The sequence below is a fragment of the Sylvia atricapilla genome, chromosome Z (genome assembly GCF_009819655.1).
Source record: "Sylvia atricapilla isolate bSylAtr1 chromosome Z, bSylAtr1.pri, whole genome shotgun sequence".
NCBI lineage: Eukaryota > Metazoa > Chordata > Aves > Passeriformes > Sylviidae > Sylvia > Sylvia atricapilla.
This window is the reverse complement of record NC_089174.1, coordinates 69709723-69725425: the sequence shown is the minus strand read 5'-3', so window position 1 is coordinate 69725425 and position 15703 is coordinate 69709723. Positions and strand designations below refer to the sequence as shown.

Below are 15703 nucleotides of genomic sequence, written 5' to 3'. Positions count from 1 at the left end.
TGGCCGTGCTCTTCCAAAGGACCCCCAGGGTTGGCCTTCCTGCTCACAAGGGCACTGCTGGTTCATGACAGTTTGTTGTCCACCAGGACCCCCAGGTCCTTCTCCACAGAGCTGCTTTCCAGCAGGTTGGCCCCCAGTCCATGCTGGTACTGAGAGTTGTTCTTCCCCAGGTGCACAACCCTGCATTTGCCCTGGTGGAATTTCAAACTGTTCTTTCCTATCCGTCTTTCCAGCCTGTTGAGGGCCCTCTGAAGGCCTCACAGTCAGACTGTGTCAGAAGAAGACTCGAGGCGGGACAGCGCAGGGTGACATTAAGGGGATAGCACGCAACGACACCAGAAGAACAGATGACTCTGGGAGACACCATGGGATTAGATCAGGGGAATGGCATGTGATGACACCGGGGGGACAGCACGGCGTGAAAGCAGGGGCACAGCACGGGCTGACACCAGGTGAACAGCACCGGATAACTGGGGGCCCAGCACGGCATATGCCACCGGGGCACAGCACGGGCTGACAGCAGGGGCACAGCACGGTGTGTCGGCCGGCTCGCAGCACACGTGTCGGGGCGGTGCCGCTGCCCGCGGAGGGTGGACATGGCGGGGCGGCTGCGGAGGCTCGGCGGCGGTGAGGGAGCGGCAGGACCGCGGCGGAGGCGGCGCGGGGGGAGCGGTCCGGCGGGGCTGCGGGAGCGGGGCTGCGGGATTGGGGCTGCGGGATTGGGGCTGCGGGAGCGGGGCTGCGGGATTGGGGCTGCGGGAGCGGGGCTGCGGGAGCGGGGCTGCGGGATTGGGGCTGCGGGAGCGGGGCTGCGGGAGCGGGGCTGCGGGAGCGGGGCTGCGGGAGCGGGGCTGCGGGAGCCGGGCTGCGGGATTGGGGCTGCGGGAGCGGGGCTGCGGGATTGGGGCTGCGGGGTTGGGGCTGCGGGGTTGGGGCTGCGGGATTGGGGCTGCGGGATTGGGGCTGCGGGAGCGGGGCTGCGGGAGCCGGGCTGCGGGATTGGGGCTGCGGGAGCGGGGCTGCGGGATTGGGGCTGCGGGAGCGGGGCTGCGGGATTGGGGCAACGGGAGCGGGGCCGCGGGAGCGGGGCTGCGGGATTGGGGATGTGGGATTGGGGCTGCGGGATTGGGGCTACGGGAGCGGGGCTGCGGGAGCCGGGCTGCGGGAGCCGGGCTGCGGGATTGGGGCTGCGGGAGCGGGGCTGCGGGATTGGGGCTGCGGGAGACGGGCTGCGGGAGCCGGGCTGCGGGATTGGGGCTGGCCGAGGTCCGCCGGGTCTCTGCACCCGCTCCGTGCAGATTCGGGAGGGATGGCACCACCGTGCCCGAACGTGGAGCAGCGCGGTGTAGAGGCACTTTTCGGTGTAGCTGCAAATCCCTTGGAAAGAGTTCAAAGGGTAGAATTTACCTAACTCGTGGGTTTTCAACGACTTTTTTGAGGCTGGACTCTTGTATATTCTATATTCATTTGTGCTGTAACTGATTGTAAGGAAAGTGATTGTAAGTAATTTCAGGAAGCTTTATTCTTCAGTCATTTACATCTCACATGTCTTTTAGAAATTGGTTAAAACCTTAGGCTTCTAAAAACAAATGTGTAACTCTCAGGAGATAGTGCTCTAAGTGCAGAAATAGAGTCTTTTGAAATAACTCTTCACAGAATGGGTCAGGTTGGAAGGGACCACAGTGGTCCAGCCTCCCTGCCCAAACAGGGCCATCCCAGAGAACACGGCACAGGACTGTGTCCAGACAGTTCTTGAAAGTGAGCAAGGCTCCCCAAGCTCTCTGGGAGCAATGAGGTATCTCTTTCTGATACTTGCTGAATTGCATCTGCAGTTAAAAGAAAGGCAGGACGGTGTGATGTTCCCAGGATTTTGGAGCAAGGATGGAGGATGGCAGCTGGAGTTGTCAGGGCCCTAAGCACAGCTCATGTCCCCTGAAGAGCGTCTCTCAGGGCTGTACCCTTTGCCCAAGAGCCCTGTTTCATCTCTGTCCTGAGCCTTCAGTCCCTGCCTGAGCCAAGCCATGAGCCTTATCACCAGCCCAGCTCCAGCTCTGTTCTCCTGGACAGACCTTGGACTTCTGCTGTAGCTTTGTGTCCAGCCCTGTCTCTGGCCCCATCTGCTGCTGCTCCTGCCTGGGCTCCCTGGGTGGACACCTGGACCTGAGTCAGCTCCATTCATGCAGGGCATTCTCAGTGAACCCTGCTTTGCCTCATTCAGGTCTGTTGGGCCTCTGCCCTGCTGCCTGGGAGCACTACCCATGCTGCAGGCACCTGACTGTTGAGCATTCACCCACTGCTTCCAGATAAGAAGTTGTATTAGAAACAGTTTTTATTTCTAAAATAAAATAAAATTAAATGCCTCTGTCAAAATAGAAGTCCATGTGAAACTAAAAACTTGAGTTTTAATGGATGAGACATAAATGCCTTTCTTTAAAAATTACATATATTCTGCCAGTTACTTATTTTTCCCCAAGGAGAACTTCTCAGACCAAAAAAAAAACCTCTAAAACTTTCTGTGACTGTAGTTCATGTGTTTCCTGAACAAGCTTATTGAGCAAATCTTTTAGGTGTGTAGTTTGCCAAATGTTTCATAATTCTCATACTATTTTATAGTTGCCTTTAGACAGCAGAAATGGAAAAGTTCTGTCTCCACACAAGCAAGAATGCCTCCTTGTGATTTTGTACCTGAAAAGTATGAAGTAAGTCATGCATACTACACTGAATTTAAATAAAGCTTTATTACTGGGTTTGGGCAGATAAGTTCATCTGCTAAATATGATTATAAAATTTGAATCTTTGGGTACAGCCCAACTGCTACAACTAGGATATAACCTGTAGATGAACCTGCGTGACAAATCTGTGATTTGTAAACATTTAAGAAAGAGGTATTGCAGAGCAGCAGCCTGATTTCAAACAGCTGATTTTCAGAGGTCTGTAGTGGCCTTCTATGTGCCAGAATCTGTTACTGTCTTAATCCTGTAGATAGCTGCGTAATCTATGTGCTTCACAACAACTCCATGAGTCTAGATCTTTAGAAGGCTGAATGGATGGATACTGACTGTTTTTTTCCACTCAGTCCTATCCATATGAACGTATGCAGAGGATCCGTGAACAAAATATTGCACCTTCACTGCGGACGTATTACAGGAAGCCATTGCTGCTGCATCAGGGACATATGCAGTGGTTGTTTGATCATGAAGGACGAAGATACCTTGATCTCTTTGCTGGAATTGTCACTGTCAGTGTTGGACACTGTCACCCGTAAGTATGTTGCTTTTGGATTTCTGGTATAAAGTACAGGAAGAGATACCTATATTTTTTTGTGCTTCATTAATCTGCAGCATTGTGACCCTAAACCAGAATATAATTTACTGAATTATGATGGGTTAGTTCAATTTCTGCTACATTTTGAAGAATTCATTAATTTGGTCTACTTGTTCCTCCATCTGGCGCACAGTGAAGCATCTGCGTTTGCAGAATCCGTAGCACAGAGGTATGTGCATGTATGAGTGTGGAGCCTGTGCGGAATTCAATCCCTTTGTCTCTCCCTTGGTACATGCAGGAAGGTAACTATGGCTACCCAGAAGCAGCTGGCTCGCCTGTGGCATACCACCAATATCTACATGTACCCAGCAATCCACGAGTATGCTGAAAAGCTAACTTCTCTTTTTCCAGATCCACTGAAGGTAAATTGATTCTGACAGGAGCAGGGGCTGGTGAAGTGGGTGTCTGTTTATAAGAAGTATTTACTAAATAATCGAGAGCCATGATATCTCTAGAGAGAAAATCTGTACTGGGGATACAGACTGTCAGTTAAAAACATGAGGGCCCTCAGGGACTTTTCATTAGACCTAGCTGTAAACAAGCATAATATCCCCAATTTCTGTTCTGTTTGTTTTCTCCCTTCACTTGTCACTGTGAAGAGGCGTTGCCATCTTAAAAATTCCTTATAAGAAATGAAGATGTTTACTATTCCTACATGTAGCCATCCTTAATTTTCTTGATCTCATGAAAATCCACAGTGAAAATTGTTTGACAGTGTTTTGTGTAGTTTGTGTAAATGTTTGCCAACATTTAAATAGATAAACAAAAAAAATGTCATGTTTCATATGAAGTAAAACAGTAAGAAAGATAATTTTAGTTTTCAGGTAAAATAAATTGTTGGTGAAACTTGGCTAGCAGAAGAGTATAAAGCTATTGCAATCTTAAAGATGGAAGGAGAAAAAAAAATTTAAAATGTCCTGCTTAGTTTGACCCAACACTTTAATTTCCTTCGATCAGAAATCCATCATAGGAAAACCTGTAAGCCAAAACCTTTTGAGATTTTTCCGTACCCTCCCAGAGCACATCAGTTGGATCTTTGTAGCATAAGGGTAACACTAATTTTATTGTGGTGAGGTCACCCTGTGGCAGTGCTAGGCTAGTTCGAAGGGACATGGTGTGATGCTGAAGAAGGAGGTGTTTTTGTGCTGCACTGATCCCAGGTGTTCTCCCACAGGTGGTTTATCTCACCAACAGTGGGTCAGAAGCCAATGATTTAGCTATGTTCATGGCAAGGCTACACACTTGTAACTTCGACATCATCTCTCTCAGGTAATGCCAACAGACCTTCACAAAACTCCTCTGTGTATGGGATCACTCTCTACATGCGTAAAACAAGAAATAACTGAGAACTCTTTGACCACAGGTCTGCAGAGGAGAATGCTGTGAATTTACTTTATTTGACGAAGAGGAATAAACCAGGCACTGAGGTTTTCATGCAGCATGTTAGGGCTAGTTTACAATAAAAATGCAACCTGCAATTTTTGCTTGTGTTGCCTAGAATATGATCTGATGTCTGAGTTCAGGGTGTGCTTTGGTAGACTTTTGTTCATGGTCAGACCAAGACTGATCAGCTGCTCCATTCTTCCTCCATTTCCCTTCGGCAGTGCCCCTTCGTGAGGGGCACAAAGGTAGCTCTGGAGCAGTGAACCTCAGCAGGGAACTCCTCCGCCTGGGAGCTGAGTTTTGTTTTGTTTGCTTTGCTGCCTTGTTTTTCTATCAGAGCCCTGAACCACAGTTCACTGCACAGGTACACAAACAGCTCTTCTGGCTTAATGACAGGGATGGAGCTGGGCTGAACACCAGTACACTGTAAACCCCACTGTAAACAGTGCACTTTACACTGCAGCCCAGAATATTATTTATTCTAATATTCAAACATTTGAATAGAAGGCCATGCTAATGAAGAGCTGTATTTTTCTGTTACTGTGTTCAACAGAACATTGGGTACCCACCTTGCTTGTGTATTTTCACTAAGCAATTTTGATCTGTGTAATAAAACTTACAGCAAACCACCATCTAGTTTAATGATTGTAAGCATCTGTTGGAGGCAGCAGCTGTTTCCAAGATTAAGAAGACAGAGATGTTTTCTCTGTAGGGATCAGGTGCTACAGCAGAACTTCATGAGGCATTGTTCGAATTACTGTTGGTTCCAACGATTGTACTCATCTCTTTGCAAACATTTCTTCACAGATTTTATATTTGAAATTGCAGTCAAAGGCAGAGTGAAAAATGGCAGTAGGAATCTTCTTAGTTTCAGTGCAACAATGCACGTTTTTCCAATTCATAGCTCAGAAGCATGCCTTCTTGGAACCGATCTTGCTTCAGACACTTCCTGGAAATGAGTGATGTTGATCTGCTTTGTTTGTTTGAACAGAGGAGGATACCACGGAGGCAGCCCTTACACACTGGGTGTGACATCTCTGACTCCTTATAAGCATGGTGTTGCCAATGGCTTTGGCTGTACAACTGTGAGATTTATTTTTTTTAATTTTTTTTTAGTAATCTGTGTGACTAACAGTCTATTTGAATATTTCAGCAATTTCTCTGTTTTCTGTCCTCAAGTGCTTTATGGTCACTAATCAAAACTACGGTGCAGCAGGTTTTGCTGTGTAAATTCAACAACAGCCAGAGCCCCATTTTCTTCTAGTCCTTAGGTATGGTTCCTTAGGCTAATTTTGAGTTAGGACAGCCATAACAAAAGTGATCAATGATTTGCAGTTCTTTACTTATGCTTGATACTTGCATGGGAGTCTGTGAAAGGAGCAAAATAATGTTCTGAATCCCTTTTTCAAGTTTGTTTTGGCAGATCTGTCCAAAGCTGCTTTCAGATGATCTGGAGCAGATCTTTCACTATAATGAATAGGAATCCAGTTTCAAGCAAGACAGGAGACACATCTGTTAAGGAGATCCACTGAGATTAAGTTGCAGTATGTTATGTCCCTGCCCTTGAGCAGATTGGAGTAACTTTCAGTCTAGAAGCTGATATTGGTAACTCAAATTATTGGAGGTGACAGCTCAGCCACATTATTAATCATAGGAAGGCTCATTTACAGCAGCTTCCCTATCCTGTCTCAGTGAGTGGCCTGAACTCAGGTGGTATTTCATCAGCAGCAAGGATTAGAAAGCTGGAGTTGTCTCTGTTAGATCTCTATCCTGCAGATTTTGTTCATACTTCAGATTATGAAATGCTACTAGCTACTCTCAAAATGCTGGCATTGCCTTTATCTAACCAACATCCTGACTAAGACAAAAAAAAGGAACAAAAAAATCAATTGAGTTACTATTACTGAAGCAGTCTAAACCAGTTGGTTCCAAAACTGTCTCGGTTATTTGGTGATACTCCCAATTGTTCTTCAGACAAATTCCTTGAACTGTATTTGCCCCTTGACTCTTAACAACTGTTTTTGTGTTTTGCCATTAGTCATTAGATCAAAAGATCTCTTAGAAAGGTGTCATCAAATCTGTAGCTATTTCCCTTCTGCTTGACAGACAATGTTACCAGATGTTTTTCGTGGTCCATGGGGAGGCAGCCACTGTAGAGATTCTCCAGTGCAAACTGTTCGAAAATGCAGCTGTACCGAAGGTTGGTCCATGACAAAAATTTGGTTTTCGGATTACAAAATACTAGAGGGCTTTGAAAATAGGTTATAGTTACCTCCTCAAGAAAGTTTGATGTCTGGTTAGTTTTGCAAGGCTGACCCAAAAAAAAAATACTGCAGAGAATCTCAGAACCCTGTATTCCAATGAGAAAAAATTGGGACAGATGACACCACAATCTCAGATTTCTTCTTGGAATTGCAGTGTTTGATTCCAGTATTTGTCATGATCAACTCTGGAAGCTGTGGAACTCACTTCAGCACATCTGGAAGAACAGAAGTGTTGATGGTGGTTTTTGCTGTTTCTGAAGTTCTTACAGCTTTCCAGCTTTTATATTGGTATAAGGCAAATAGGACAATCTACAGTCAGCAATAGACAGAGGTCTGAGATAGGGCAAAATGTTCTATACACAACACTGTGAAATCTGCTCTGCTTTGGCGCTGACATCAATTTCAATCAGTTTTTCTACTGTTTCAGCAAGCACTTTTTGTTATTTTAATTCATATGCACACATAACAGAATGTTTTGTTTTTAGCTTTGCTGTTCCTAGTGAAGGGCAGCATTAGCCATACTAATTGCTCTGTTCTTTATTTAAGCACAGACTGTATTCGTCAGAATCCTCCTACCTGCACAAACCATGGAGTAGACATGGATTAAGAGAAGCAACTCTCTCCTTTGATGTTTAGCTTTCTATTGTTCATTTGAGAGGTGATATTTACCATGCAGTCATATAACACTTCTTGCTTAGATGCAGTTTCATGTCTTGAAGCTAGTTTTGTGTCATATTAAATAAATTCCCTTCAAACTGTTTCCCTTGTAAACAGGTGCATGTCTTGCAAAAGACCAGTACATTGAACAGTTCAAAGATACTCTGAATACCTCAGTGCCCAAGACAGTAGCTGGATTTATTGCTGAACCAATTCAAGTAGGTAGTTTGTCATTTCTCAGTTGTGATTAGCAGTAGAGTGAAATACTCCAATCTACAATCTGAACATAGATGTTTAGCTACATCTGAATATAGATGTTTCTTGGGTTTTACTATGATTTTTAATGCTTTAAAAAGCTTAAATGTTTGAAAGATTGGATGCACTGCCTTCAAATTTCAGCTTTTGTCACTGACTTCCATGGAGCTAGAATTTTTCTTGTGAAATTAAACACAAAATCATGATTAAACATATACATTTTTTCTGCATTTAAATAGTGAGTGTGATGCATGCTATGGTTTGGTTTCTATTATCTCCTTTCAATTTTCATTACTATTTCTGTAAACTTTTAACTCAACCTCCCTTCTCCCTCTTTTAGTCGTTTTCCACACTATTTTTAACAGCTGTCCAGCAACTGATGGCTACAGGGTTCATTCTCCTAATGCTTCACCCTATGTTCACAATTGCTTTATATGTGGTTCTTCAAAAGGAAAAATTGAGAACTTATCCTGGGCAAGAGAAATGGTGTGAGAACTGTGACTACAAGGGAAAACTGGAGCAGTTATCTGGTTTTGCTGTTTTCTAAGCACTTACATACTTGAGTCTAAAAAGGTCCAGGTGTAGTGTAGAATTCAATTTCTAATGCAAATGCAAACTGTCAAGGTGAAAAAACGTTGAGGAGGCAATGTTTTGAACAAATTAATCATAAAAGGAATATGAAACCTCGTTGGTTTTTGGGTTTTGCTGTGTGCAGATTTTCACTGTCCTTGTTTTGGCAATTTATTGTTAATTGACTTGGTCTTAAAATGATCGTGGCCTCACAAACATTCATGCCAGCACAACTAATGGAACAGCAGGCAGCACTGTGGAATGGGAATGCGTGACCTGAGCAGGAGCTTTCTGAAGTGGTTTCCTTGCTGGAGCCAGAAGCTTGAAACAGCAGTCCTGCTGTTGCTTGAAGGCTGCTGGGTTGTTTTTTTTTGGTTTTGTTTTTTTTTTTTTTTTTTTTTTTTCCTCAAGTAGGGCTCCTGTTTCCTTGTTTGTTCTTGAAAACATTGTGTTTCTCTCTTGGCAGGGTGTTAATGGAGCTGTTCAGTACCCAAGAAATTTCTTAAAGGAAGCTTATCAGCTTATACGAGAAAGAGGGGGTCTTTACATTTCAGATGAAGTGAGTCAGATTTTTTTTTCCCAAGAATTCTAGAGTAGGGTACCTCTGAAAGTTATCATAAAAGAGTCCAAGTGAAGCCTGGAAATAATTGGAGTGAAATGTGGTAAGTGTGATAACTTCACATCTTAAGTTTAACATGGTGTTAAACTGCATCTTTCCAAGCATAGGAGCCTCCCAGTTTTTACTGCCTTTATTCTCATTGTAGGCAAAGATAGTGTTTGTAGCAGTACTATTTCTGGGAGCAGTCGATTTGTACAAATGTGCAACAAATGCTACTTGTGATGGAAGATTTGTCAAAATAACCCTTCCTTTTATAAGTTATCACATGAAAGAAAAACCCAATTACAATAAATAGCATTTTGTGTAGAGCCATCTGAATAAGGGTCCTAATACAAGTTGACTGCAGATGTAGTTGCTGTTTAATGCAAATCAGTAACAATAGAAACACAAGAGACAAGACTATATCATGAAGTGTGAGAAAGTGGTGGGCATTTCTCTGAATTTTTCCTTTGAAAGGTACAGACAGGATTTGGACGGACAGGCAGCCATTTCTGGGGATTTCAAGCACATGGTGTAGTCCCTGACATCGTTACTTTGGCAAAAGGAATTGGTAATGGCTTCCCAATGGCAGCTGTTGTTACAACAAGAGGTATAAGTGTTCTGTTCCACTATGATGTAAAACAGAGTAATTGCAAAACATAATACAAAATAATTACTTACGGAAAGATGTGTGTTTAAAAAGCTGAGTGTTACTTATAAACTTTACCTCAATCTGTTTTTTGACAAATTAATCGGATCCTCATTGCTTCACTTGTTTCACCATGTGTTGTGCTGTATCAATACAGAGCTGTATTTAAATGGGTTTAGTTGTATAACTAAAGCAGGAATCAACTTGAGTGGTTTGTAGAGCTGGTAAAAGAGCCTGGAAATCCTCACTGAATTCACTGTTTTACTGATAAATATACTGTGAGTAAATAGGGCAGGATGTTACCCAGCTGCTTGATTCCTGCAAATGGCTGGCTCAATCTAATGAGGAAAATCTGTAGATGGCAGGTGAGAGCCTATGTTAGGAGCATGACTTACTTTAAAAGAAGTTTTGTTTGGGCATCTGCTAGGCATAGTTTTTGGAAATACACATATTTTGCACAAACTGCTTTCAGGAAATCTTACTGTGTTGTCTCCTGCAGAATCAGAGTTGAACTACAGCAAGTGTAATTGTTGTTACAGTAACAAAGGCTTAAAGCAATTAAGTACAGTTACAAGGCAGACAAGGCCACCAAGATGATCAGAGGGGCAGAGCACCTCTCCTAAGATGAAAGACGAGAGAACTGGGATGGTTCAGCCTGGAGAAGGCTTTGGGGTGACCTATTGTGTGTCCCCAGTCTAAGAAAAAATTGAGAGGAATTTTACAAGAGCGTGGAGTAAGAGGACAAGGAGGAATGGCTTTAAACTGAAAGACATTAATTTTAGATTAGATATGAGGGAAAAAAATCTTTACTTTGAGATTAATGAGGCACTGGCACAGATTACCCATAGATTCTGGGGATGCCCCATCCCTGGCAGTGCTCAAGGCCAGGTTGGATGGGGCTCTGAGCAACCTGGTCTGGTAGGAAGTGACTCTGCCCATGGCAGAGGAGTTGGAACTGAATGATCTTTAAGGTCCCTTCCAACATAAACCATCCTGTGATTCTATGATTCTGTGATTCTATGAACTGAAGAAGTAACCAGTGTTGTTCTTTTTCTTTTAGAGATTGCAAGTTCCTTGGCTCAAAATCTTCACTTTAATACATTTGGAGGAAGCCCTTTGGCCTGTGTAGTTGGAGCTGCAGTTCTTGATGTAGGGAGAACATTACATAAATTTATCTATACCACAGATCCTTTGTATCAGAAGATGAAATTTGCACGTATAAATTTCTATGTGGAAAATTTTTAAAATAACTGAAGTGCTTATGCATGTATACATGCATGGCCAGTGTGCCCCATGCAGAGGAAAAAAATCCTGATTAGCTTAATTGCAAAAATTTTTAGATCACTAGAAAGAGTAGGAGCCCTGTAATTATGACTTCAGAATCATCTTTATCTCCCTTGGATTCTTTACTTTGTTAATAAAATTGTAGGAGAGTACTTTCTCAAAAACCGTAGCTAATTCTTTCATAGCGCTACACAAACCAACAGCTAAAGCAAATCTATTTTCTGGCATGCATGCTTAGCAAAATTTTCTTAACAGCTTTTACCTTAAGCTTAAAAAAAACCTTAATGACCATACAGTTACAAATACCTAACATCAGAAATCCTTTTGGAAAAAAAATTACCTCATGAAAAAGAAAATATAAAAATATGCAACATATTTCACTTATTATCCAGTAGAAAATCAGTCAGTGGGTAGTAGGTCACAATTTAATTTGTCTTGATTATGCACAGAACATTCATTCCTGAAGCTCACTTCATTACAGCAGACTGTTTCTATTCATGTTACTTTCCTGAGTGGTCTGGGGGGTTTAAGTTATTTATTAACGGATGATTGTATACAGAGCCCATGTTTTGGGGGTTTTCAACTCTGAAATAACTTGGCCCTGGCTCTGAAATAATTCCAAGGAGATTGTTAGAGTCAGGAAGAATAAAATGAAGTTGAAAGAGAAAAAAAACAAAAACAAAAACCAACAACCCCCAAAACAAACAAACAAAAAACCCCACACAGCACACAAAAACCAAAAAAACCCAACAAACTAGAAACAACCGCTTCATCTTCTGTAATTATTTTTAGATGTAATTTTTGTAAATGCAGATGTTAAGTTCATCTAATAGTTTGTGTTTAGGTGCCATTATGTGCCTGCAAGTAAGAACTTTGATTAAGGAGGACAGTGAAAAGAATGAAGAAAAGATTGTTATTAAAAAACATGTTGCTAAATATAATATAGTACTCAAGCTGTTCTCTGTCTGGTACACACAGATAAACCTTGTCAAATTATATTCTTCTCATTATACTGAAAAAAATAAAATATTCTGGTAATACTTTGAAAATAATCCTTCTAGTTAGGTATTTTCCAGTTACAAGTACATGTGAGCAGGAATTATTGGATTAAATATAAGTAACAAGAAAAATGTCCAAAGTGCCACAGAAGCATCAAAGTATTATGTGCAATTGTATTCTGATGCTGTTAAGAGGATTTTAAGAGAAGAAAAATGTGACCACTGAGGTAGTGAAGGAACATAGCAAGGAAGTGAGATAACTATAGTGTCAAGTTCATTGGGGATTAACAGAATGTGTTGAAAGCTTTTCCTGCAACACTGTCATGGTACTTCATTTTAACCAGGCTATTGAAGAAGACGGTCTGCAAAAAAACAGTGAGGTTGTGGGAACATACATGCTGCTGGAGTTGGCTAAACTACGGGATGAATTTGAGATTGTTGGAGATGTCCGTGGCAAGGGACTTATGATTGGAGTAGAAATGGTGACAGATAAGGTCAGTGACTTCTTAACTCCTTTCAATTTACAGTGCCACTGAAAGTTTTATCACATTTTATTTCAGTTGAAATAATAGAAATATTTCCCGTTAAAAAGCAGACAGTGAAGTGGGAAAACATGGCTCTGGCTAAAAATGAACCAGAACATTCCATCATTCAGCTATTTCACAAGCTTTGAGTAAACAGTGACACGCACCTTGACTGCACAGACTCGTAAGAGCAGATAAGTTATGCAGATAACATTTTCAGCTGGAGGTGGGATTTATTGGAGAGACTGGAATATACATCTTTGTCACAGAACTAATTTAGAATATCTAAGTGAAGTTTAGTATTTCCTTTTCTTAGGACAGTCGACGCCCTCTTCCAGCTGAAGAAGTCAGTCAGATCATGGAGGACTGTAAGGACATGGGAGTTCTGATTGGCAGAGGAGGGCTCTACAGTCAGGTACTGAACCTCTGGTTATAAATAAAGCTTATTTTCTATCCTTGTGAATTACATCCCAAATTACCTCAAGTTAAATTAATTTAGTTTAGTAAATAAACTAGAAAACATATCTCTGTTTAATATTATTTTTAAAACTGGGCAGGAACTATTTGACTATTGTCAAATATTTTGATCAAGGTAAAAACTTGGAGTTTTCCTTCACAGGGACAACTTCCCCTAGAAAACTAAGGTACTGGTCTGTAATTTAGAAGAACTCAGCAATACTCAAGACCGAGTCTTTGTTTAGGGTATCACCTGACACATCAGTACAAAACTAGTAAATTTTGAGTCTGGGGAGCTGGTGAATTCTATGGTAATTAAAGAAAAACAAAAATGGTGTTGACAGCAAGTTCAACAACAGCACAAAAGAGAGAATTGGATATGAAGGCCATCAGCCCACACCAGCAGAGGATGCATTCATGCTGTAGCCAGGACACTGCAGAGAATTGCCTCAAGGCTGGCTCAGCCAGTGAAGCCCCCTGACACAGAGGAGGCAGCTTCCATGTGAGATAGCTGGAGGATACCTAAAATAAATCAGACATTGTGTCTGTCGCCTCATCAGTTCTTCCGTAAGTCACAGACTAGGAGGCAGGTAACAAGCTGAAGCTTAGTGCAGTAAAATCTCATTCTGTCTGGTAAGAGGGCTGTTTATTTGTCAGTGTTTGCTTCAGCAGGGGATGTGGGTGGGAAAGCCCATTATTCTGCTCTTCCTGTATTAAGTCCTGTGATATGATGCCAGAAAAATGTGAAATTTAAGATTCTTATGGAAGATAAACACTCTTGAGAACATAAATCAAACATTCAAATTAAAGAGCCTATGTCCTTGACGTGTAGCTGTACATATAACCCTTTCTGATCAACATGATTTCCAGCTATACCACCCTAACTACAAGATAGTATTTAGTGATTCATTGATAATGCGTTCTCTTAAAAGCCTTTAAAAACAGCCTATAATAAAACAGCAAATAGGCTGACACAATGCATGAGCCTGCCACTCTCAGCAGATACTACTTTTCCCTGTGGTAGAGCTGCAGGAAAGGAAAATACGTCTGTCTCTGTTCTTTCTTCGTACAAATCCATCTGAGATTTTACTCTGTCTGCAGTAACAGAGCTGCAGACATGACCTACTCTACTTAGGTCTTTTGTGGAGGCAGTTAGGTTATCAAGAGGGGGTCATGAGTCAGACGCAATTCAGTGCAGTCAAGTTCAAAATTGCTCCACTTCAGAGTGCATTTATCATAAGCCTCAGTGCCTGCACTGCTGTTCTCCTTTTTTCCTCACTTTTTTGAGGTGGTAGTGCTGACCCAGATAGGTTGATTTAAACCATGTTCTTTCTATACAATTTAGGCATTCATTTTTCTTTTTGTTCTCTCTCCTCAGACATTCAGAATTAAGCCTCCTATGTGCATTACTAAAAGGGACGTCGACTTTGCTGTGGAAGTATTTCATACTGCTTTACAGAAACATGTGGAAAGAGCAGCTGCAAAATAGACTTGTTTCCTTACATGAGAGGCACAACACAATCCCCGATACCTGCGACCCAGGCTGGGCACTAATCTATCCTGGAAAACAAAATCACAGTGTGACAATTACGTGCTTATTCAGTATCCCAAGAGCATCTGACAAATAGTGTTCGACAAAGGACATGGTGTAATCTGTTCTGTAAATGTACGGTTCAGTTCTACAGTGATTTGTATTAACTGCACACCTATTTTGCTTTATCAAAAAAACCCTGACTGGATTAACAGGATATCAAATGGAGGGGCAGGTTTATGTTCTTTCCCCTGTGAAAGTCATGTCAAAATCAGTAATTTTTAGAGTCACAGAAAGAGCTGGGGAAAGAAATTTCAGAGTTAAAACTGTTTACCCTGCCTACAAGGAAACACCATAATTAGAGCATTACAAAAAGTTTTCAGGCAGTTGAGATGCTTCTAATTACAGTAATTATTTTTATCATGGGGATAAGAAATCCAGTCATCACCCTCTCCAAAATACATTTCTCTTTTTCTCCTGCTGCTTTTAGGATTGCACAGCACACCCATTAATAATTTTGTAAAGGTGCAAACTCTGGAAGGTGGAATAAGATGTTCTTTCTTACATAATCACTTTTTAATGTGTATGGTCATTGCTTCCTTCAGTTTCCAATAAAAAAACAGATGTTGTGGACAGTCAGCAAGAAATGTGCATAGATCATTTTGCTTTTATTCCAATTTTAGTATTTGAAAAATTCCTTGAACCAGTAAAGTACCATGTCAGGCTGGGGGGAGTATTCTGCCAGTACTTTGGAAGAACTTTGGTAACAGAGCATCAATACCTCTCCAAATCTTACTTCATGGGTCCTAAACAATATCCTACAGCATTTGCTGAGCACTGCCTTCTCCAACTCCATTGATAACTCCAGTGTACAACTCAATTCCACTCCAAAATCAGGTGTTTGTTATTCCACCTTTTCTCTTCTACTAAAGATCAGGCAGATTATGCCTTTAAATGGAAGTGCAGTATCTTTCCCTAGAAATCAGAATAAATTAATTCATGTCACTCAGTTACTTCTCCCTCACTTATTGCAAGGCTGTTCTACTAGATTTTTTCCCTAACACCTGCCATGGAGGTAGATGTACAAAACAAATAGGAATTATCAAAATTGATCAAACAGGTTTGTCACCTAACTCCTTCCCTTCTGTCTACTGCTTAATGTAATTAAGAAATTTGAGGATGGCAGAAAAGCCCATGTCTTGTCAGTGCT

General features: G+C 41.8%; 1 protein-coding gene across 1 annotated transcript; it reads left to right on the top strand.

Annotated features, from left to right (window-relative positions):
• The first annotated feature begins 579 nt into the window (after nucleotides 1-579).
• On the top strand, nucleotides 580-15140 carry AGXT2 (alanine--glyoxylate aminotransferase 2). The gene is made up of 14 exons (XM_066339476.1): nucleotides 580-627; nucleotides 2614-2699; nucleotides 3077-3261; nucleotides 3563-3686; nucleotides 4499-4593; nucleotides 5699-5792; nucleotides 6814-6907; nucleotides 7746-7846; nucleotides 8920-9012; nucleotides 9529-9661; nucleotides 10761-10849; nucleotides 12327-12476; nucleotides 12823-12921; nucleotides 14341-15140. Exons 1-14 carry the CDS (start codon nucleotides 597-599, stop codon nucleotides 14449-14451), a joined length of 1485 nt encoding a protein of 494 aa, XP_066195573.1. The 5' UTR covers nucleotides 580-596; the 3' UTR covers nucleotides 14452-15140.
• The last annotated feature ends 563 nt before the right edge of the window (nucleotides 15141-15703 follow it).

What these genes read in the sequence shown, in the direction of transcription:
- AGXT2 (XM_066339476.1), top strand. Translation starts at nt 597, where the DNA reads ATGGCGGGGCGGCTGCGGAGGCTCGGCGGCG. An exon ending in AGTGTTGGACACTGTCACCC is followed by an intron (nt 3,262 to 3,562) that starts GTAAGTATGTTG and finishes TGGTACATGCAG; the next exon opens with GAAGGTAACTATGGCTACCC. An exon ending in GAGGAGGGCTCTACAGTCAG is followed by an intron (nt 12,922 to 14,340) that starts GTACTGAACCTC and finishes CTCTCTCCTCAG; the next exon opens with ACATTCAGAATTAAGCCTCC.